The 17,439-nt window shown below is 59.3% G+C and overlaps 1 protein-coding gene across 4 annotated transcripts in view; it reads left to right on the top strand.

The window, feature by feature from the left end:
- Positions 1-15,378, top strand: part of KIAA0930 (KIAA0930 ortholog) — a 34,995-nt gene extending 19,617 nt beyond the window's left edge. For 3 of the 4 annotated variants that reach the window (XM_074375700.1, XM_074375699.1, XM_010960167.3), the window contains exons 2-10: positions 3,508-3,659; positions 6,387-6,512; positions 6,611-6,688; positions 7,055-7,156; positions 8,468-8,608; positions 9,163-9,357; positions 12,095-12,257; positions 13,472-13,630; positions 13,982-15,378. In XM_074375700.1, the coding sequence (XP_074231801.1) occupies positions 3,508-3,659; positions 6,387-6,512; positions 6,611-6,688; positions 7,055-7,156; positions 8,468-8,608; positions 9,163-9,357; positions 12,095-12,257; positions 13,472-13,630; positions 13,982-14,022 (1,157 nt within the window). In that variant the 3' untranslated portion in view covers positions 14,023-15,378. Of the gene's footprint in view, positions 1-3,276; positions 3,317-3,507; positions 3,660-6,386; positions 6,513-6,610; positions 6,689-7,054; positions 7,157-8,467; positions 8,609-9,162; positions 9,358-12,094; positions 12,258-13,471; positions 13,631-13,981 lie in introns of those variants that run through there. The other variant, XM_074375701.1, reaches the window with a different exon arrangement.
- Positions 15,379-17,439: the final 2,061 nt, after the last annotated feature.

Here is a 17,439-nt window from a genome sequence, read left to right as displayed (position 1 = left end):
GGATTTCTTGCTGGACAGGCCTTGGGAAAGGATGCAGGGAGTTTACCTGTGGGAGAAAGAGACAGCACTGATTTCACAGGCCACACAAGTGTCCATTTACCTCTCATGTGTTTATTCACACAGTTGCTGCACCACATGGTTTAGGGACACTGGCAGGGTTGGGATCCAGTGGCCTCATCTGAGCCAGCCACACTGCTGACAGAGACATACAGAGCAGCAGTGCAGAGGGCCCCCACGAACGTACACGTGGACAGAACCTTATGGCTCATGAAGGACTGTTGTATTGGCCTCTCCCCCCAGTTCTCACCATTGGTTCTGGGAGGCGGGCAGGTTAGACCCATATGACAGATGGAGTCCCTGGGATTCAGAGAGGTTCAATGACCTGACCTGGCTAGGGAGGAATAGAATCAGGGCCTTTACTTGGGCATATTTGGCTGGAATCCTAACACTGCACTGTGCCTCTGTGAGTCTGAACTCTCACCCTGCCCCTGACCCTTCCAAGCATTTGGACGTGGACTGTCTCTTCTCCCTCCCTCCTCTTAATCCCTCTGAAGATGGGAGTCCCTTCTCCACCCCCTTTCTATTTCTCTGTCTCGTGGACCTTAGGACATTCATCAGAAGTCATACATTCATGGGAAAAAGTAGTATCATCTTACTAATAAAAATGTTAAAAGTAAAAAAACAAGAAAAAGAAAGCAAACAGTCCTTGTGAGGTTCTGCAGCTCCTGTCACTTCAGTGTCTGTGTTTCCAGGGCCCTGTGTGGTCTGTGTAGCTGTGGTCAGCGTGTCTGCAGTTCCAGCTTCTGCTGTTTCACCAGACGTTGTGTTACACACATTTCCACGGCCACCGGGGTGGGAGTGGGAGTGGCGGCTGGTGCATCCCAGGCCAGGTGGCGCTAGCCTGGGCCGGGGGCTGGCTGGGAGGTAGGGGAAGGATTGAGTGTGCCCCCCCGGGGGACTTTCTGAGGGCCATGTGACTGCTGGGAGTTTCAGTTGGAAGTTTAGGTGTGGTGGGCCGGTCCCCTCTGAGATGTTGTTTGGGAGGGGCCTGTGGAGGAGGCGGCCCTGACCGTTGGGCTGGACACGGAGCTCTTGTGTGAGCTGAGCCTTCATGTTAGGAGGAGATATTGGCAGACTCCTGGGGCTTCAGACTTCACTCATTAACCAGGCTGGATGAGCAGGGAAGAAAGTGATTTTCCAGCATTTAAAGCTGGGAGATGGGACCCCTGGTGTGGACCATGGTGAGCCAGGCCTGGCCAGGCACTTGGAATACTAGAGAGCAGATCGGCATGTTTGTGTCTTCTCCAGCTTGTCTCTCCTGAACACAGACTCCTTGTCCTCTCTCAGCCCAGAGCTCGGGCTGCCAGCTGCCCGCTGAGTGCGTTGTGTTCATTGTCTGCTTCCTCTGCTGGCACAGGTTTGGAGAAGAGCACAGTGCATTTTCCAGGAGCCTGAGTGCAGGGGTCTGACACACCTGAGGACCTGGCAGTTTCTGGCTCTGCGATCCTGGGCTCCTTCTTTAACCTCCTGAGAGTCAGTTTCTTCTTCTGTGAAACGGGGTGGGGAAAATAAGACTGCCAGGGAGAGTTTAGTGAGATGATGTACCTGGCTCTGCCCAGCGCTCACGTGGCAGATGGTCAACAAATGATAGCCTAGGCCCTTGTCATCACTGCTGCTGTCTGGGTGCCCGAGGTACCACCACCAGGTTGCTTCTGCTCACAGAATAAAAAGGGAGTGCCTGAGGGGGGCCATGCTTGACCCCGAGGGATGCTGATAGCGAACTTGTACTTCACTGTGGCAGGTGGTGGGATTTTAAGCCCTGACCACTGTTGTCGCGGCCAGAGCTGCTTCTGTATCCCCTGCGAGACCAAGAAGCAGTCGGTGTGGGTATCTTTGGCATTTATCCGAGACCTTTTGCTGGGCTTTGGGCTCAGAGGGAGCTGAAAGTAAACAAAGTTATGGGAGAGTTTTGCTAGGAATAACATAGCACCTTGGTCTAATTTTGCAGGGATCTGTAGGAGCATGAATTGGGCATTGGCTGTTGTAAAAGTGTGGCAGGAACATCAAAGCAATGATGCAGAATGATGCTGACAGCATCCTTCCACCTGGTGCCTGTGAGACTGGGGAGGTGGCTGTCAATCCTACGGGCTCTCCTGGCCTTTGCCCCCGAGGCTGACAGGTGGCCTTTGTCTTAATCAGGCTCGCTGACCTGGACCCCTGACCATTGGGGCCCCTTCTGTTTTCCTTCCATTGGAGCCAGACAGGATGTGAGAGTGGGTGGGCCTCAGGCCCGGCAGAGGGCAGGGGGCAGGAGCTGGTGTGGAGCCCTGGATCCTTGGCAGTGGTGTGGCTGAAGTAAACAGTCTGAGGTTTTCTGCATGCGGCTCAGTCCCCCAGAGCCTGCTGGCTGAGGCACCCCCCACACCCCCCGAGGAGGGGTGTGGGCTGTAAGTCAGGGGGCCTGGCCAGTCCTGGTCAGGCCGCTGAACTGCCCGTGAGGACTAGGGAGGGCCCTGGCACTGGCTGGCCCTCAGGTTCCCCGTGTTCAAGGCTGGATTAGGTCTGTCCTCCCAGCGCCCAAGTGTGAGGCCTCAGTCACTGTGGTGAAGTGGTTTCTGGAGAAAGAAGCCAGCAACAGTTTGAGGTCTTGGGTTTCTAAGAAATAGGGCTGCAGCAGATCTTGAAACTTCATCGGATCTGAACACACCCACCTTTGTGGGCCCTGCTCTGTGCCAGGCTCGGGCTTTCCATGCCCGGGGTCTCCGGCAGTCTGCGGCCACCGCCAGGCCCGGGGGATCAGGGAGGCCACGCTGCTTGCCCGCCGTCACGGAGCAGGTGCAGAGCTGGCGTGGAAACCCAGCTTTTCCTGCCGGAGCCTGTGGCTTTTTCGCCTTGTGGGGAAAGAGCAGCATCAGGATTTATTTGTCATGAAGAAATACCATTTGTAGTGAACAGAAGAGTCAGTCTGGCGGGCTGCGAGGCTCCGAGTGCTGGGGTGGGGGTGGGGGTGGGGGTGGGTGTCTTCCCGGTGTCCGCCTACAGCTGAGACTGGTTGGCCAAGGAGCAGCTGTTCCTTTAAGTCGGAGTCTCCGTGGGGATTGCTGCAGCGCAGGGTGGGGGCCGAGGGAGGTGCCTGCCTGACGGATCTCCCCTCCAGAGCCCTTCCGGCTCTGGCCCAGACAGTCTGCCAGTGACGTTCCCTCTTACCAGGTCTTCCCTTTTCCACCGAAGCTGCTGATTCATCCGTGGGCTGGAGTCTGCTCGGCTGTGGGGCCCGCAGGCCGCCGCTGGATGGAGGAACTGGGCCTCCTGGGAGGTGTCCTTGAGCCTCTTTGGATGCCCCACGGACAGGAGGAGGGGGGAGGCAGGGGCAGGGGTAGGGAAAAGGGGGCTCTGAACACCATAGAGCGTTGGCAGTTTCCTGACCTGCGCAGTGGTGTGGGGTGGGCAGGGGGCAGGGGCCAGGTTGACCCGTCCCTCCTCACTCCTCTTGGCCTCCCTGTGCAGGGTGCTTCAGGGATGACCGCATCGTCTTCTGGACTTGGATGTTCTCCACCTACTTCATGGAGAAGTGGGCCCCACGGCAGGACGACATGCTTTTCTACGTGCGCCGGAAGCTGGCGTACACGGGCAGCGAGGGCGCCCTGGATGGGAGGAAGGTGAGTGCCGCTCGGCCTGGGCCAGGCCTCCCTGGGGGGTCTGCTCCTGGTGCGCGAGGGGGCTTCCCTGCAGGAGAAGTGGTGGTCACTTAGCACCTGCCGGGTGCCAGGAACTGTGCGGGGATGGTCACACGTGCTGCCTGATGGTGGGGTGGGCTGGGCATGTATGTACAGCATTATTAGTCTTCACTGGTTATTATCACTATTGTGCCTTGGAGGAAACTCGTCCCAAGGCTGGGTGGTTTGGCCAGCATCTCAGGATTGGTAAATGAATGGGAGAGCAAAGATTTGACCCCAGAGTCCGGAGTCCTCCCTGGCCATGGGCAGGTGACCCGGCCCTGTGGATGCAGACGCCTGCCAGTCCGAGCCCTCACCACGGACGAGACTCAGTGCTGCGCTCTCTGCTTCTTGGTCTCCTTGTGTCTGCCCAGCCGCTTGGCAGGGCGGGTGTTACCAGTTCCCTTTTCACAGGAGAGGAAAGCGAGGGCTCCCAGGCGGACTGACTTACCTCAGGTGTTCATCCGCTAAGTTTAAGCTTGCAGAGGAGTTAACAAAACAAACTTCGCATGTTTTTCAGAAGCTTTAGTGGTCTATAAAACGCTTAAGGAGCCTGCATGCCAGACACAGACACACATTGTGGGGGCGGGTCTGGAACTCGCAGCATGCCTAGTGTCCCCCGGGCCGTGTCAGCGGGGCTCGCACCTTCCCTGCCTGTGCTTTCAGCCCGAAGTGTGCAGGACAGGTTTCCTGCACACGGACAGGCCTGGTGCCTGCGGCAAAGGAGACGTGGCGGCTTGTGTGCCGGCGGCCATGTGGCTGGTCTGGCTGGGCTGCGTGACACGCAGGAAGAGCCAGGGTGGGCTTGGGTCCTCTGGTATCCATCTGGTGTCCATCTGGTGTCCATCTGGTGTCTGAAACAGCTGCTCTGTGTGACCGTGTTGTCACCAGGGCAGGTGGGCACTGGGACCCAGAAGTGCATCGCATAGAGCTAACACAGCATGGTAACTATAGTGACCAGAAGGCAGGGGAGGGGTCAGCAGAGGCCACTTGGGTGAACTGAGCCTGAAAGGAGGGGAAAAGGTGCTCCATGGCAGAGGGGACGATGGCCAAGCTGGGCCTGAGGGTCTAGGAGTCTGTGGAGGCAGGGGCTGCTGGTGGTTCTGTGCGGCTGAGGGTGGAAAGGTGAGGATCCCGGGAAATGAGGTGGGCGGGGAGCAGGTCACGTGGGCACTGAAGGTGGTGCCCAGGAATTTGAGTTTTATCCTCAGAACCCTGGGAAACCACTGAGCCTGATAAACTGAGGAAGGCAGCATGGTCAGAGTTCCATTTAGCAAGGTCTTGGGTGTGGGTGAGGAAGGACTGGAGGGATCAGAGCAGGAGCAGGAGCTGCTCAGAGGCAGCAGTGGAGGGGCCAGCAGGGGGCAGGGAACGGGGCCAGGAGGGTGGCTGAGGAAGTGGGCCTCCCTAGCAGGGCTTTGGGTGACTGAATGTGGGCAGAGGGGACTCGGTGGGGCAGCTTGTCTGAGGCTCTCAGCTGTACCTTAGACCTAGCTGTACTTAGCTCTAGCCAGGGAGGGTTTTCTTACCCAGACTGTGCCTTGAGTTCTCCAGCGGGGCAGGAAAGAGAAAGGAGAAGTCAGTGATGCGTGTTCCCAGAGCGGCCAGGTGGGAGCGGAGAAGAACCAGCGGATGGTGGCTCTTTCTTGTGGGGAGAGAAGCCCTAGGACTCAGGGCTGAGGAGTTTGGAGCAGGACGGCCTGGGGCTGTGTGCAAACTCCTCTGAAGACTGGGGAGGTGTTGAGGTCCGTGAGGGGCGCCTGAGTCCAGGGGAGCATGTGGCAGTCTAGCTGTTCATGTGCTAGAATGTTCCAGTGAACACCTGCACTGAGCCCTGGGAGCACAGAATGCCTCAGACTGGCCCAGCCTGTCCGGCAGCCCAGCCAGGAGTACGTGGAACGGTTGGTGCCATGATGCTGGGAAGAATGAGGGGTGACTGGGGACCCACAAAGAGGAGGAGGTGACATCTGGTCGGAATGTCGTAGGACAGGGAGGGGGACAGCAGTGGCCAGGGACGCGAGTGTGGAGGGACCTGCAGGTGCAGAGCGGGAGGGATGTGATGGGGCCCTGCCCTGCTGCGCCAAGTGCTGTCAGCCCGTAGTGTTTGGAAAGCAGCAGGTGGGCGGCGACGTGGGGAGACCCTACAGGCTTGGAGGTGCGAGGTGCACAGGGTGGGGGAGTGGGGAGACCACACAGCTGTTCCCAGGCAATCTCTCTGCCCCTGCTGCTCAGAAGAACAGAAAGAAAGGGGAGCCCTTGGCAGGCGTGCCGTGGGCCTAAACGCAGCGCCTGCACATTGCCGGTTCTCTGCGGCAAGCCTGGGCTGCTTCCCGCCCCCTCCCCATCCTGCAGCCCAGCTGGTACCCGGTTGCCATAGCGACCCAAGGGCTTCCTGCGCTAGACCAGTGGTGGAGGGTGGATGGGTGGACAGGCTGCCTGTAGGCAAGGTGAGGAGCAGCAATGTGGGTGGGACAGAGGCTGGGAACCCCCAGCCTGCTGCAGGGCCCTCGGGACGACTCCGAGACTCAGTTCTTGATTAACTCTGGGTCGCATGGCTAGAGAACCAGGAGTAAATTGGAGCCCACTTCTGCTTTAACACCTGGCTGGTGGAATGGTCAGGGAAAGGATGCCCCGGTGGGGCTGGCACTCACTCTGCCCTGGGCCTTGCAGCTGGCAGAGGCCGAGCCCGAGGTGGAGGTGGAGGTGTACCGGCGGGACTCCAAGAAGCTGCCGGGTCTCGGAGACCCTGACATCGACTGGGAGGAGAGCGTCTGCCTCAATCTCATCCTGCAGAAGGTATGGGGTGTAATGGGGGCTGGGCTCCGGGAGGAGGGTGTGGGAAGACCCCAGAGACACAGACCCCTCCACATGCACCATCCTGCGCTCTCTTCCAGCTGGACTACATGGTGACATGTGCTGTGTGCACGCGTGCGGACGGCGGGGACATCCACATCCATAAGAAGAAATCCCAGGTGAGCCGCGGAGCTGGGGCCCCAGGCCTCCTGACAGCCGGCTCAGCCTAGGGATGCCAGCCCTCTGTCTGCCCGCTAGTTTATTTTGGGAGATAAGTCTTCCTGCCCACTTCTCTGCCCCAAGGTGAGGGTCTGACTCCAGAAAGCCATTCAGCTTCCCGGGTCCTGTGTCCCATGCAAAGGGCCCTGAACCAGGTCACCTGAACAGCCCCTTCCCGGGCGGTCCCTGGGGCCAGGCCCTGACTCAGCAGTGTGACTCCTGCGACCGCACCTTGGACAACACACTCCACCCAATCGAGTGGCTCCAGGCCTGGGCGCAGGGGGGTGCCCCACTCAGTTCTTAAATCTACATCTTCTTTCTTCCAGCAAGTGTTTGCATCCCCAAGTAAACATCCCATGGACAGCAAAGGGGAGGAATCCAAGATGAGCTACCCCAACATCTTCTTCATGATCGACAGCTTCGAGGAGGTGGGCTCTGGGTGGGCTCTGTCTCCCTGTAGGCCCCCCTCCTCAGGGAACGTGAGAAGCTTCTCCCTCAGGCCTCACACCCTTCCAGAAAGGCGGTGGGCTCACTGCTGGGCTCCCGCTCTCCCTGCTGTTTGCCTCGGGGCAAGTGAGGTCACCTGACTGCGAGCCTCAGTTTTCTCATCTGTGAAATGAGCGTCAGGGTTGAAAGATCAGATGAGCTTGTGAAGGGAGAATGCATCGTAAACTCCTACAGAGCACGCTGCCCGGGCAGGGCGAGTCATCGTTGTCGCCCTTAAACTCTGCACAAGGCCCCCACGCCTTGGGGTCCTAGGATGTCCGAGGTGGGCGGGGCTCCAGAAGTTATCTGGGCCAAGCTTCTGGGTTGTTTTTTTTTTAATGAGGGGATGGTAATTAGGTTTTGTGTGTGTTTGTTTATATTTGGAGGAGGTACTGGGGATTGAACCCGGGACCTCTGCATGCTTAGCACGCTCTCTACCACTGAGCTATAGACTCCCCCCCAACAAGCTTCTGTTTTAAGTGTGGGAAAACTGCGACCCGAAACAGAAGGTGCCTCGTCCGGGGAGCTCAGGGGCTGCTCCCCATACTGCCGGCTGCCGCGCAGCCGCCCCCCCCCTCTGCCCGGGCCCCTGGCGGCGGAGCTGGCACCCAGCAGAGGGGTCGGCCCAGGGAGGGAGGGCTCACGGAGAAGCGGGCGGGGCTTCAGGTCTCTTCTTGGTTTGGTTGGTGTCTTGAAGCATCTTAGGTGCCAGACTCACACGGCTCCTCAGCGGCAGAGCTGAGAGTTGACCCTGAGTCTGTGTGACCTTGAGGCTCGGTCTGCACAGCAGCCCTGGAGCAATGACTGCCCGGCCCCTGGGCCTGTGGCTGCACCCGCGCGGCGAGGCTTGCGGAGGGGTGCGGCGGGTGGGCTGAGCGCCCGCAGACGGAGCAGAGGAGGTCCTGGATGGCGGGCCAGATAGTCCCTGAAAACTGTTTTAACTCCCTGGCGTGAGGAAGAATGATGTGGGTCACCATTATAGACCCCCACCCCCCTCCAGACGCGCCCCCTGCCCTGCGGGTAGGCTGTTCCCATTCCTGTGCTGGTCTCAGTGGAGCGGAGGAGGGGAGGTGGCCTTGGGCAAATATCTGGACGTCTGTGGCTCGGTGTTCACTTGCAGAACGGGAGCTTCTGACCAGTCCTCCCCAACAGCCCTGGGCGAGTGGGAGGGGTGGGGGCTGGGAGCCAGGGTGTGGCTTGGGTGGTGGGCAGCTGACAGGTGATGTCCCTGTCTCCTCCTTGCTCCCACCCAGGTGTTCAGCGACATGACCGTGGGGGAGGGAGAGATGGTGTGTGTGGAGCTGGTGGCCAGTGACAAAACCAACACGTTCCAAGGGGTCATCTTTCAGGGCTCCATCCGCTATGAGGCTCTCAAGAAGGTGTATGACAACCGCGTGAGTGCGGGGCGGTCCGGGAGCACCCGCAGCCCCCCTCAGGCCCCGCCCCACGCTGTGCTGTCCCTGCCCCTCCTCAGAGCACCTGCAGGCCCTGGGCCCCTCGAGGCGGCTGAGAGCCTGCGCTTCGCTGTGTTCTTCGCAGCGGCCTCAGCCCACTCCCCCCGCCCAGTGAGCACACTCCTGAGACTAGCCCCTGAGTGACTGAACTGAAGGGAGAGGAGGCCGGTGGACGGGCCGCTGTCCCGCAGCTGAGCCCTGTCTTGAGGATGTCCTCCCTCTGGGACGTGGGGAGGAAGGGGGCGGGGGTCCCGCTGGGCTGGGGCCCTGTCCCCAGCCTGGTGCTGGGCCTGCCGTGGGGCGGGGTCACTGGGCTGAGAGGAGTGGCAGCCAGAAGTCTCCAGCCTCCCAGCGCCGCCCTGCCTGGTGGGTGAGCCGGGGTCAGCCGGGGCTCCCTCTCCCCTGGAGGCAGGGGCGAGTCATCACCACTGCTCAGGTCCCCAGGGGAGGGTGTCCCTACCTGCCTGACTCAGGCCATGTCCCCCTGCCCGCAGGTGAGTGTGGCCGCCCGCATGGCACAGAAGATGTCGTTTGGCTTCTACAAGTACAGCAACATGGAGTTTGTGCGCATGAAGGGGCCGCAGGGCAAGGGCCATGCTGAGATGGCGGTCAGCCGTGTGTCCACTGGTGACACATCCCCCTGCGGAACCGAAGAGGACTCCAGCCCGGCTTCGCCCATGCACGAGCGGGTAAGGGCTGTGGCTCGGGGAGGGGCTCCTGTCCCTCAGACCTGCTCCCCACCATCTCCCAGATCCTCACAGCCCTGGGGAGGTAGGTGTCATCCTCCTCACCCCTCTGGTGTGGAGGCCAAGGTTCAGAAAGAGCAGGTGATTTGCCCAAGGTCACACAGCAGGTTAGTGCCTGGGCCCTAGGCTGCCACTGCAGGTGGGCTCCATCTCCAGAGTCCTGGCGCCTGCCTCAGTGGACCTGCTGGGTGAGTGTGGGCACGTGGCAGGTGTGGGCCTCCCTAGAGAGAGAGAGGGATGACGATGAGCTGGCAGCCCTCTGTGAGGGTCAGCCAGAGCGCAGAGGCCCTGGCGCCGCCCAGCCCTTCTCTCTGCTTGGGCCGCTTGTTACAGGTCTCGTGCGCCTGAGCTGCTGGGAGGCCGCCAGTGGCCCTTGGGTAGCTGTGAGCTTTCCTGTCTGCAGACCTGGGAACCCAGGCTTGCTGGGTTTACTTGTGCTGTCCCAGGTCACACGGCTCCCGTGTGACAGCACCCAGCCTTTGAGCCTTGCTCTTTCTAGGCCGCCATCCTTCCCCAGGGGTGGGACACTGAGACCGTTGGCGGCTTTACTCCCAGAGCCACCGGGGTGGCCCAGGACTCAGGCAGGACAAAGTCTTCAGCCCGCTGGCTGCTTTTGGCCCAGTTGGGCCTTCCCAAGGGGGCTGCTCCGAGCTGTGGGTCTGGACGAGGACTGGTCCGTCAGGGCACCGTGGGCAGGGAGGCAGCCTTGCCCTGCTCGTTGCCAGGAGAGGGGCTTGCGGGTGGGCTGGGATCCAGGCGCTGCTGCTGGCGTGAACTGGGACAGGCCCCTTCTCCTCTCTGAGCCTCAGTTTGCTCATCCAGAAATGGGGTGAAAACGCCTGCTGCCTGAGGTAGAGGGTGCTCAGAGGAGCTGCATGGGGCGGGCCCTCAGGAGCTGGAGGGAAAATGGCTCCTGGGAGTTTGTGCCGGCTCCGCCCGAGGCGAGGGAGTGGAGCTGCTGTACTTTTAATTCTGTGAAGCATGTTAACTGCGCACATCTGCGGGGAGTCCGAGGATGGTTTTCTTTCTACGTTTTTTTTTTTTAATATTTTTATGATATGAATTTTCTGCAATGAATGTATTTTATAAGCAGAACAGAAACAGTAAGTGCTGTTTTTTGTGATGATGGGTGAGAATTCCAGGTAGGGCCTCTCTTGTCTTTGGAACAAAGATTGTTTATATGTCTGAGATAAGGAGCCTAATTCTTCTCCCTGGTCCTAAATTGCCCACTGAGACCCTAACAAACGTGTATGTGAAAGTCGCTGTGAAGGTGTGGCCTGGGCTTGGGCTGGACAAACCTGGGAGCCAGTTCCAGCCACATGTCTGCCGAGTGATCACACATGGGTTACTAGACCTGCCTGAGCCTCGATTTTTCCCATCTATCAAATAGGGGTGATGATCTTTCTCTCTTGGGGGGCTGCGGGGGCTGCAGGAGACGGTGCCTGTGAAAGCCCCGGCCCATAGTAGCAGGGAGGCCTGGGGTCAAGGGGAGGGACTCGCCAGGGTCATGCAGCTGTCAGTGGCAGGCCCTGACCTCCCAGGGCTGCTCAGGCCCCCACCCCCTCTGTGCTCACCATCACGTGTCCCCCTTTTCCAGAGGGGTCGTTTGTAACCAGCACATGACAAATGCAGACTCTGTGTGTATTGTGGTTTCTGGTGTTTGTTTTTTATCTTTTAAAAACCTTCCCTGGCTTATGGGAGGACCATCTGGAGCCCAGCGGCCGCCGGGACTTTGGTGGATGTCGGAGCCATGACGAGGAGGCTGATGGGACTCCCGAAGTCTCAGTCCCAGCTCACCTTGTTCCTCAGATTCTTGTTTGCATGGGGAGGAGGGAGGAGATGGGCCAAGTTCCCTCTGCCTGGAACGCCCTTCCCCCCCTTCTTCACCTAGCGAACTCCTACTCGTCCTTCAAGACCCAACTCGAGCAGCGTCTCCTCCGGGAAGCCTTTCCTGATTTCCCAGGCTGTTGATTCCTTTTGCCTCTGTGCTCCCCTGTATCCTGTGCTTCCTTTTTTCTGTCTCAGCAACCAACATTCAGTCTGTGGTTGTCACTTTCCAAGTCTTTCAACTCCAGCAGACTGTGAGCTCCTTGAGGGCAGGGATCAATGTCATAAGCCTGTGCTTAGTGCTGCCCTGAGTGGGTGTGGAGAGTGGCTGGTGACTCACAGTCTGGTTGAAAGAGAGGAGAGGAGGAAATGGGAGCAAGGACCACATGGCCAGTGAACGTCTATGAAAGGAAGCTGGGGGAGAGGGGGCAGGGACATATTGGCCAAGAGAAGAAATTAGTGAAGAGCATGGCCTCAGGGGCAGAAGACCTGGGTTGCAACCCTGGGATGGCCACCATCCTGCTGAATGACCTTGGGCATGTCAAGGTCACTGTCCCGCCTTGGTTTCTTCTTTGTCAGATGGGGCTGGTGCTTGTTCCTGTGTTGTGGGTGGTCAGGAAGGTTCAGTGGATTCAGTGGCAGGGCAGGTGCTTGTGCCACGTCAGCATCTGGGCTGGCTTTGTGCTCGAATGAGCCCCTGACCAGTGTGTGAGGCCGGGTTCCCCCGGGTCCCCCACTGGGCCACAGGGTGGCCGCCCTCAGCAGGGCGGGTCTCCTTGGTCTGAGGCAGGAGATGGGGGCGCGCTGGGACCCCGCTGGTGGGCCGCTCTGGTGACTCATTCCTTGTTCCCAGGTGACCTCCTTCAGCACACCCCCGACCCCCGAGCGGAACAACCGGCCTGCCTTCTTTTCCCCGTCGCTCAAGAGGAAGGTGCCCCGGAACCGGATCGCGGAGATGAAGAAGTCTCACTCGGCCAACGACAGCGAGGAGTTCTTCCGGGAGGACGGCGGGGGAGGTGACCCTGCCCCTGGGCCCCGAGGCCCCTCTCCTCTTGGCTTATTCACTCATTTTCGTTTAGAGAGCGAGCGGGTGCTGCCAGGCCCGGGGTTGGGGGAGCTGTGGACAGACAGACAGAAGCCCACCTAGAGGAGCTCTCGTCCCAGTGCTCTCGGCGCTCAGAGGCCGAGGCCCAGGCGGCAGCGTGTGCATCATTTCTGGGCTCAGAGACTTCCAGATGTTGCCGGTCTGACTGTTCGCACTGCGGGTGCGAGAAACGCCTGCTGAGAGAGGAGCTCTCTGGTCTATTCGTGCATTTTGTCACCTCCCTCTGCTGGCTTTTCTCCTCCTCGGTGCCGTCTCTGACCAGCTCAGTGTCGCTCTGGAGCCTCCAGTGGGGTGTCCCTCAGGGCTCCCCTGCCCTTCTCATGACTCGCATGGCCTTCCCGAGCCTGGGCCTGTGCATCTGGTGGCCTCCTGAGTGTCTCTGCCCAGGGGTCACAGAAGCCCTGTTCTCATCGACTCGCAATCTGCCGCGTCTCCCAGCCAACCTGCGCCTTCCCACTGCTCCCTCCGTGCAACACGGGCCCACTGTTAGCTGTGCAGCGGGAGGGCTGGGGTCGTGTTCATTGTAAGAGCGGCAGGAAGTCATTGGCGGAGCTGGGCCACGGCACTGAAAGGTCCCGACTGCCAGGACCCAGAGGCAGAGGCAGAGGGCCTGCTGGACAAGACCCGGGCCAGGGCCAGGAGATGACAGCACTGGCCTTGACCTGCTCTTGAGTGAGCTTGGGCAAATGCCTTCCTCACCTCAGCTGGCTTCCAGATCAGTAGGGGGGTGTTGATAACCCCAGCCTGCTACCCTGGTGACCCATAAGACTGGGTGATGGTGACGGGTCATCTCAGCCTCACCCTGTGCCCTGCAGGCTGGCAGTGCTTTGTCCCAGTGACAGGCAAGGCTAGAGGGAAGTGGAGAAGCGACACCGTGTGGCGATGTGCGCGTCCCACGGAGAAGACTCCGCAGCACAGAGAGGGAAGGGTGTCAGGGAGAACTTGGAGGGGCAGAAATGGGCCCTGAGGGGTGGGATTGGGCTAGAGAGGCAGGAGGGGGGCCAGGGGTCACAGGCCAGGGTGCTAAGGCGCCCAGCAGAGGGTGGAGCTGGCCCAGGGAGGAGTCACTTGGGGAGGAAGGTGTTCTCCTTGCTGCCTGGGCCTGACTGGCCTTGCCTCCTCCAGCTGATCTGCACAATGCCACCAACCTGCGGTCTCGGTCCCTGTCTGGCACTGGCCGCTCCCTGGTCGGGTCCTGGCTGAAGCTGAACAGAGCGGATGGAAATTTCCTTCTCTATGCACACTTAACCTACGTCACTTTGCCGCTGCATCGGATTTTAACAGGTAGTTTGAACTTTGGGTGGGACCTCAGGAAACTGCAGCCCCTAAATATACCCCTTTGGGTGGCACTCGGGCGCCTACCCCATCCCCTCGGGAGTGGCTGCCGGCCCTCGCGGTACTGGGCGGTGGCTCCAGAGTCAGGCCAGCCCACGTGTGAGCCCCGTCCCACGTGGCCTCGCCAGGCTGTGCAGCTGCTCCGAGCCCCTTCCCCCTCTGTGATCCAGGTGCTACAGCACTGTGCTTCCCGCGGGATGGGAGAGGAAATGCGCGTGGACTGCTGGGCGTGGGCCCCCTTCGTCAGTGGAGCCCTCGGGGTGTTAACCTCCTTGTCTACCCTGCCCCCCACCGCCCTAGACATCCTGGAAGTGCGGCAGAAGCCCGTCCTGATGACCTAGCCGTGTGCGGAGCCCCCGCGGGGCCCCCAGCCCTGCCTGGGCCTGGGCCTGCTGCCAAGTGCCTACCTGCCCACCGCCACTGGGGTCTTCTGGGACCACCCAGCGCCAGAGCCGGAGCCAGGCGGGGCCACTGACTCCCGGGGCCAGGGCCGACTCCATGAACACCAGCCCAAACTGAAGTGCCTCTTCCTCCTCCCCTGCTGGCTCTGCTCCTGCGCCTGCCCCCCCGTCACCCGCCAGCCCATCTCTGGAGAACCGTCTGCACCCAAAGAGGACCAGAGATGCCGAAAGGCCATAAGAGAGCAGAGGAGCAGCCAGCATCCAGAGAGAGTCCAGACCAGCGGACCCGAAGCTCACATCCCGACAGACAGCCGGCGGCGACCACCCAGCCGGGAGCATTCAGTGCGTCAGACTGTCAGCGCCTAAGGAACCCGGTTTAAGATTGTGTAATGCTGTGCCGATGCCTTCAGCGTGCAAGTTAGTCCTGATCGTCTGTCCTCCCTCGTTTACTGCTTGGTCATCAGTGGGTTTGGGGAACACAGCTGTTTGATGGTTTTGCTCTGGGCTGGGAATACCTCACCCCACGCCCGGTTCCAGAAGGGCCTCGAGCTGGGCAGACAGGCCCCAATCCTGCCAGAATGGCCTTTGCTTCCAGCCAAAGAGCACCACCAACACACACCTCCAACCTGGAGATAACCCGTCTGGGCCTCGGCTGGTGTGCCCCACAGCACTGGAAGCGGGTGGGAGGGCTTGGTAGCCAGAGGAGAAGGTGGAATCTCTGCCAAAGGGTGGATGGTGCAACGTGGGGTTGGCGTCCTCCCGGGAAGGGTCCAGGCAGAAACTCTGTCCCCTGGGGCTGGGGTGGGGGGAGTCTCATCCTCCCTGGTTTCCTAGGCCTCATTCCTTTGACTGGGTGTGCTGGCCCCCTTCCTCAGACCAGTCATTGAGGCAGAGAGGAACTGGCTTCCATGTGGCGGGTCTGGTCTGTTCGAGGGGGGTGGCCGGCCGTCCAGTCCGGGTCTGGCCCGGCCCCATCCGGCTTGAAGGTTTCCGGTGATGACAGCGCGCTGTGCTCCTCTCAGAACCACGGGTCTTCTCGGGAGCAGAGGCTCCCCTACCCCACTGGGATAAGCTGTCGGCTGGGCCTCTGCTGCTCTGGTTTATGTCCTCAGGAATACTTGAAGGATTCCTGTTGCACGTTTAGGGGGGAAGAGGGAGAGGAGGGGGCTCGTTTACCCATCCGTTTCTATTCTGTGTGCTCCAAGGGTTTGCACTGGGCTCCGGGAACAGGGGACTTACTTTGGGGCTTTCTCCAGATTTTGTATGCTGTTATTAAAAGCGAGCTATTGCATTTCATTCTGCCTCAGTTTGCCCACCTGTACGTGGGGCTGATACCACCTACCTCACTGAAGTCTCCAGGGTTCCAGCGCGATCGCCAGCCCTTCTGCACAGCTCAGCTCAGGTCGGGGGTCAGGCTGTTGGGATGCTTACCCTCCGCCCACACCCCGGTCACCCAGGCCAAGGAGGCACAAGCCGTGGGGCTGGGGCAAATGTTCTTGCGTTCTCTGACAGTGCCCGGCTCATCTCCGCTGTGCCTCAGTTCCCTACGCGACTTCATGTTCCAAAGCAGTGTCTTAGGGCGGCAGGTCCCGCCCCGAAGTGTTGGCGCAGGGCCACCGGGAGCCAGGAGCCGGGAGCTGAGCCTGGCCCAGTGTTCCACGATGCCCTCTTGAGTATTTGCTGGGGGTGCCCAACGCTGCCCGCACGAGGTAGGGGCTGAATTATAGCCTTTTCTTCAGGCTTTCTTCCCTGTCATGTGGAGTTGAAGGCTGGAGATCAGTTCTGGGAGAAATGCAGCCCCAGGGGCCCTTCTGTGGAAGGAGGAGGTTGCCTAACACACGCGGAAGTGCGGCAGCCCTCCCTGCTCTCCAGAGTGAGGAGCCCGAGCCCGGTCCTCCCGCTGGACCCAGAAAGCAGCCGCCGCTCCTAGGGGCCCTGGGTGGGCTGGGCTTCTCGTCTGTAAAGGGCAAACCTAAGTTCTGCCCGCCTCGCAGGGGAGCTGAGGGCTAGTTGCCGCAGTGCATGAGAGTGCTGACTGATCTTAGAAGCGCGTGCCCGCGGTGGTTTAGCGATCACATGTCATCTGTGACGCGTGTGGACACACACACACGGTGGTGTGGCTGCTTTATATCCAGCACTAGGTGGCACCGAGCATTTACAGGCACCGTGCTAAACATTTAGGAACTGTCGTTATCCCCTTACCGAGGAGGACACAGCCACAGAGGGGTTGGCAGAACTGCCCGGGACTGAACAGCGAGCAGGGGGCAGGAGCCCCACCCAGGCACCCGGCCGGCCCCCGTGGCCATGGAGGACACCGTGCTGCCCCAGGACAGATGCGTGAGCGTTCCGTGGAGTCAACCTTTCTCGGGCTTTAAATCCTCCAAAGGGTACTTCTGACGCTGAATTTAAAACATGCTTAGAGGCACTTGGTAACTCGGCAGTAAGCTGTTACTCTGAGCTTGCTTTTACCAAAGTCACAGATGACATCAGAAACAACGTAGCAGCATAACCAGTGACGGGGCCGAACCAGGGCCCCAGCATCCCTGGGTGGCCAGGTGCTGGTACACCTTACGTCAGGCCAGCTTCCGTTTTCTGAGAACGTGCCTGTCTTCTGGATAACGTGGGGGTGGCCGAAGCGTGTGGATATCTCTTAAATGGGAGTGGAGTTAAGGTGCAGTTTTACTCTGAAACTGTAACCTCTGAGGTTTTTAGGACATTAGTCAGAAAGTTACCTTCTAGAGAAGTGTCACGACAGGGAGCGCGCCGTCGCCTTCAGCACCTGAAGGCTGGGCAGTGTTTAGTCTCACTTCTGGCGTCTTACGGAACTTTCAGTAGCCCGTGAAAGCAGGTGAGGCTTGTTACTGCAAAAGAAGAATATATAAAGCGTAAGTAAGAGAGAAGTAGTCCAAAGAGAAGAAAAAGCAAAATATTCTATAGCCTGTCAGCTTGGAGACAGGGTGGGTTTTCTGACGCGTCAGAGCCTTGCTAACATTTGGGCTTTTCAAGGACTGTGAACAAATCATCAGGACTCAATTAGGCTTCTCTCCACGTGGATGATGATGGTAATGCCAGAAAGGCCTGTTCCTGATGTGGCCCCCCGCCCCCAAAAAGAATCTAGCTAGAATCAAACCATGATCTATTTTGCTGTTTATCACAGACAGACTAGTCAGTAGACTCCTTTGAAGAATGATGTGAAACTTTTTTTTTCCATTTAAAGACATTCCACAGGGAAGTCCCTGTGGAGTTAGTATATTCTAACTTTTGAAAAACATATTTGACATTATCATCCTATGGTGGTTTTAAATTGCTGGCCAAAATTCTTTTAAGATTTACATATAAAAGTCAACTTTTTAATGA

This window comes from Camelus bactrianus, chromosome 12 (assembly GCF_048773025.1).
Source record: "Camelus bactrianus isolate YW-2024 breed Bactrian camel chromosome 12, ASM4877302v1, whole genome shotgun sequence".
Classification (NCBI taxonomy): Eukaryota; Metazoa; Chordata; class Mammalia; order Artiodactyla; family Camelidae; genus Camelus; species Camelus bactrianus.
This window is presented reverse-complemented; position numbering and strand designations above follow the sequence as displayed.